Source organism: Sinocyclocheilus anshuiensis, unplaced genomic scaffold (genome assembly GCF_001515605.1).
Source record: "Sinocyclocheilus anshuiensis isolate Anshui unplaced genomic scaffold, SAMN03320099.WGS_v1.1 scaffold204, whole genome shotgun sequence".
NCBI lineage: Eukaryota > Metazoa > Chordata > Actinopteri > Cypriniformes > Cyprinidae > Sinocyclocheilus > Sinocyclocheilus anshuiensis.
The window spans coordinates 280,304-285,176 of record NW_015557064.1 but is presented as its reverse complement, the minus strand read 5'-3'; the positions used below and the strand labels follow the sequence as shown (position 1 = coordinate 285,176).

Sequence of the window (4,873 nt, the reverse complement as noted above, 5' to 3'; positions counted from 1 at the left end):
CCAACCAACATTTTGAAAATACGAACACTTTCATGAATCCGAAAATTTACGTCAGAACAGCTTTACGAACGATTTGCACAAAAATTTGTTCTGCTCGTGTTTCATGAATGAGGCCCATTGACTCTATTTTGTGCAGTCATGTTTTTAAACAAAACTATTTTTTGCACCTGAAAAATATAACTCACAAAAACACATCTTTTATATGCTGATATTTGGTGGAGGGGAATACACCCTCGTACCCTCTTACATCCTAGTACCAAAAACAATATGTAGCGCCCCTGCTTGCTGAGAAGGTGCCGTGCACAGAAGCTGTGTGAGAAGGGGAAAGGGGAGCGCGGCGGGGTGCGGCGCGGGGGACGGGGGATCCACTTGTATAGAGCAATACTCTAATGGAATTAGTGGGCTAAAGTCAGTCACACCTCGACTTTCTTAATATCATAATATTATAAATACAGGCCTATAGTTCCTGCACATTTTAGTTTCACTTATGTTGTTATAATAAAATATAACTGTTTGTGCAGAATTTTGTGTTTTTTTTGGGGGCGCTCGAAGGGGGTCTCGCCCAGGGTGTAATTCAATGTAGAACCGCCACTGAATATGTAAAATAAAATATCTGAAAATTACATAATCTACACTTAATATTATTCAATCCAATGACATTGTACAGATATTTGTCACTTTCCAGGAATATCACAAGAGACCTTTGCCATAAAATTACCCTAAATACAAAGCAGCCAAGATCCTGAGGAAAGAGGCATTTGGGAAAACAAAAATCCATTGTTACAACTCGAACAAGACATGTAAAATCTAAACCTAAGGCGTGTTCTTTGTACTCTTTTTCAACAGCACAAATCTACTAAACCCATCAAACAGTCTGCACATTTTAGTACTCCAGGGATTCATTTCCTAAAGCAGAAACAGTAAAAAATGAGGGAGCATATGAGAAGCCCAGAAGCTTTATGGATCCATCTGTGTGATGCTCATGGGCTTTTTTTCCCACTCATTTTCAAAGCATCATTTTAAAGCAGCACAATGCTGAATAAAAGAGTGCCACGTGCACCAAACGTGATAACGACTGAGTAGTCTGAAATAAATAACCAGTCACCTGAAATGAAAACTGCATCAGAACATGCTTCTAAAATAAAGCACCGTTACTGACAAAAACATGATGTGTGATATTGTTTAACGTGATATTGTTTCGAGTTGAATCAAACCAGGCTGTTCTGGCTCTCTAATGACTGAATCACTATAATCAAACTGTCAGCAGGAATTAAACGTAAGCAAGCACCCAGCACCAAGTACACTACAGCTCTCGTTTTTATGCCACTTTTAAAGAATTTAGTTATCTGTGAATGAAACTGATCAACATAACAAATACGAGAGCTACCAAGTCGAAGACCCACAGAAAGATTAATCAACCAACAGACAATAAAATGATACATGTTGCTAAATAAAATGGTTTTATGCCTCTATTGGTGCTGAGAAGCTAAGATTTCCTAACAGATGTGTGAGAGGCCAGCTGGTAATACGCAAAAAAAAGAGGAGGGAAAAAAACAAGAATAATTTCCTGATTACGAAATGAGGCAGAATAATGTTTGAACAGGTAGAAACAGATGTGGCGTGCCTGTTACCCTGAGAGAGCCAGGAACCTTTTCAGCTAGGACAGAAATATAAGGTGTAAATAACAGCAGATCTGCAGTGCAGCACAAATCAGAATCTGACACCATCTAGTTTGCTCCTGCCAGATACAGAACATATTAAGTCATTACCACAAGCACAGCAATCCCATAAAACTGATGAATTGCTTTTGATCCTCTCTGATCTCCACATGACTATAACAATGATTTGGCCGGCACGTCATCAGCACTTTGTATGTTGTATGGAGCACTGAGGCCTTACCTTAGGATACTGCTGCACCGGGATCAGCACGCGCTCTGACAGTTTGATGTTTTTGTTGCTGATGATATCCAAGTATTTCTTCACCTCGCCATCTTTTCTCAACTCGTCTCCTTCGAACTTTTCAATCTCTGAATGAAAGAGAAAAAAATTTGCTCGGGTCAAATAATGTCACAAATTCCGGCCCAGAATATTAGGAAAAACTCAACAAAATGCTTTAAGATATTTTCAGCTTCCGGTGGCACATTTATTAACAGCAATTAAATAAATACTCCACATAGAAAGTAACTTGTCGGCGTAAGCCTGCTAAGCCCTTATTCACATGACAAACACAAATTGAAAAGCTGCTGCGCAAAACTGTAATATTTTGTGCTTGAGGAATTTTATGGTGCTTTTGAGAATTGAGCCAGAGACTTAGCAGCCACACAACATTAAAGGGGCTTGAAATGAAGCTGTCACCTGGGTTCCTCCAGGGATCCCCTTCTGTCGCTGCTAAATTAATGCTCAGCAGAATTGAGAATTATGAACCTGTGCAACTCGTGTAAAACATGGTGCGGGAAAAGAAGGGAAGGGAAGTCAGCAGGTGAAGGGAGACCATTATTTTTCACCTCTCCTCTGGTGAGACTCTCAGCTGCTTAGACCTGCAGAAAACCATATTGTCTCACTCTAACTTCTATACTGTATGTAGGAAGGAGCAGCTTGGATTTCGTCCCAGTCTCTTTTCAAGTTTTAAGACCTGTAGACCCAAAGCGTGTTTGTTTTAATGATAGCTTAGTGTGGTGGTCTTTCTGAATACAACATTGGTTATCTGCGGCAGTTATTTGGCGCCTTATGTATTTAAAATAAAATTCTTTTCTAATGATCACCTCTGTTTTCTAAATAGACCCCTTATTGTTTATTATCAATGCTTTGTAATAAACAGCTAGAAAGCAATTATTTGCTGGTTTAATCTGCTGGAATTATGTGTAACAACAGAGGATAAAATCACTGAAAAAAATAATAATAAAAGTTATTTCTGCAGTTATTTTGAACCAGCTGGTCTCAAGGTGATTTTTAGAGGATGTATTAAGTCAGTTCAAATAAGTAGTTCTTCACTAAAAAACAATAGTTATGGGGAAAAAATTTATAGAAATATGATCTCAGTTTAAATCTTGATTTTATGTTTATTTTTAGCCTTTTATTTTATATATATATATATATATATATATATATATAAAAGATTATTCTAAATGGGCCCCAGCCCCCTGGGTGAGAACCACTGCTTTAAACCTAACAACCCTATTTTTGCTTGAAAATCTTTCTAGCACTAAACAGCCCTATGGTTGTGAGTTCAGATGCCGACTGAGGCGATGCATAAACTGGAGAGTTACAGTGGTCTTGCTTCATCATGTGCCCTTCAGCATGACACTTACTCTCAGGTGGCTGCAAGCAACTAATGGCAAAGCATCTGCAAAATGACAACAGCAAGAAAAGGTGAAATTTCTATCAAAAAAGTAAGCAATGACATGGTCTATGTAAAAGTCAGCTGATCGAGATTCGTTTTTTAACCTTTTTTGTACTGGGGATGCTGTTCTTCCTGTCATCTTGCCCTTTCCTCTGGCTGAAAGGTATGAAAGAAACCAAACCAGGCTGAAAATGAGACACATTTGCAAAGGGAGATCTAACAATAAGGCATGTTAAAAATGATTTTACGGAGAGTGGCTACATACATCCTGAATAAATATTTGTTTCTGCATAAACTGTTAACATAGGAATGTGAGGAAAGTATAATCACTTTGTCCTCTTGCTTATGAATATATGTAAGTTCATTTGAAATATGAAAAATACTTCTAAGAAGCTGCAAATGTCTCATTGTAATCCACTGGGAACAGACTCTTCTGTGTTCTGTGCATTTCTAATGCTATTTTATTTGCCCAGAAAAGATTTGATCAGAATTCACAGCTGCTGTTTTTCCTTTAACTTTTTGCAAAATACAAACAAATTCAACATAAAAAAAAACACGAGCGCTGTAAGACCTCTGTGTTTTCGGATTTCATTGATTTTGGATGCCCCTAAACACAATGAAAGCATCTCTTGAGTATGCTATGCATGCCTGACAACGCTAACTAACAAAAGTCTCTGGGTGCTATTTAGGAGCTGCTGATCTGAACTTATTGAGTTGAGTAAAAGACCAAAAAGTCCACAAATGGGCTTTTAGTTGATACACATAACAATTTCAAGGGTGAGTGGCTCTGTGGAATGAGTATCGCAGCATAATATGAAAGATCCAGGCTTAAAATCTGGCCTGGATTCTTTTCCAGACATCTGTTGTTATGCCTTTGCATAAAACACTGTAGCCCTGCTTGTTTAAGGAGTGTCCTATATGGTTACTGATGCATAAACAATTGATTGGTCATTCAAAGGATTAAAAAAAAACATTAAAGTATTTAAATCCTAAAATAAATAATTCTCTAACTGATCTATCAAAAAGCATTAAAATATGTTCACTGCACAATTTGTTCATTTTGAAATTTCATCCTCTTGACATTACAATAAGCAGAAAAAATGTGCACATCACAGAATGTGAAATATACTCATTCATCTACCCCAAATTAACCCTAATATTAAAAAAATATGAAATTATCATAAAATATTTAAAATTGCTCAGAATATGGCAAAATGCCAGATACAGTGTTAATACAAGAGTAGCCAACACTGTTATAATAGCATTATATTATAATTATAATTATAATTGAACTTATTATTGAGCAGTAAGTCACACATTGTCGACATAGCTTATTTTACATGATCAGACAGGGAGATACCAGAGTTCATCAAAATTATTGCTGTTGGAAAAAAACTGTTTTTGAGTCTATTTGTGAGTACCCGGATAGATTGGAATCGCCTTCCAGATGGGAGGAGCTGAAACAAGCTATGGTTAGGGAGAGTGATGTCCTTAAAGGGGTCCTATTATGCTTTTTCACTTTTTCAACTTTAG

At 37.1% G+C, this 4,873-nt stretch overlaps 1 protein-coding gene across 9 annotated transcripts in view; it reads right to left on the bottom strand.

Annotated features, from left to right (window-relative positions):
- LOC107676606 (KH domain-containing, RNA-binding, signal transduction-associated protein 2-like) overlaps positions 1–4,873 on the bottom strand; it is a 68,935-nt gene that overhangs the window by 45,704 nt on the left and 18,358 nt on the right. For all 9 annotated transcript variants that reach the window (XR_001632756.1, XR_001632757.1, XR_001632758.1 and 6 more), the window contains exon 2: positions 1,900–2,027. Coding sequence is in view for 5 of the 9 variants with exons in the window: in XM_016471186.1 (XP_016326672.1) it covers positions 1,900–2,027 (128 nt within the window). In the remaining 4 variants the exon portion in view is untranslated. The remainder of the gene's footprint in view (positions 1–1,899; positions 2,028–4,873) is intronic.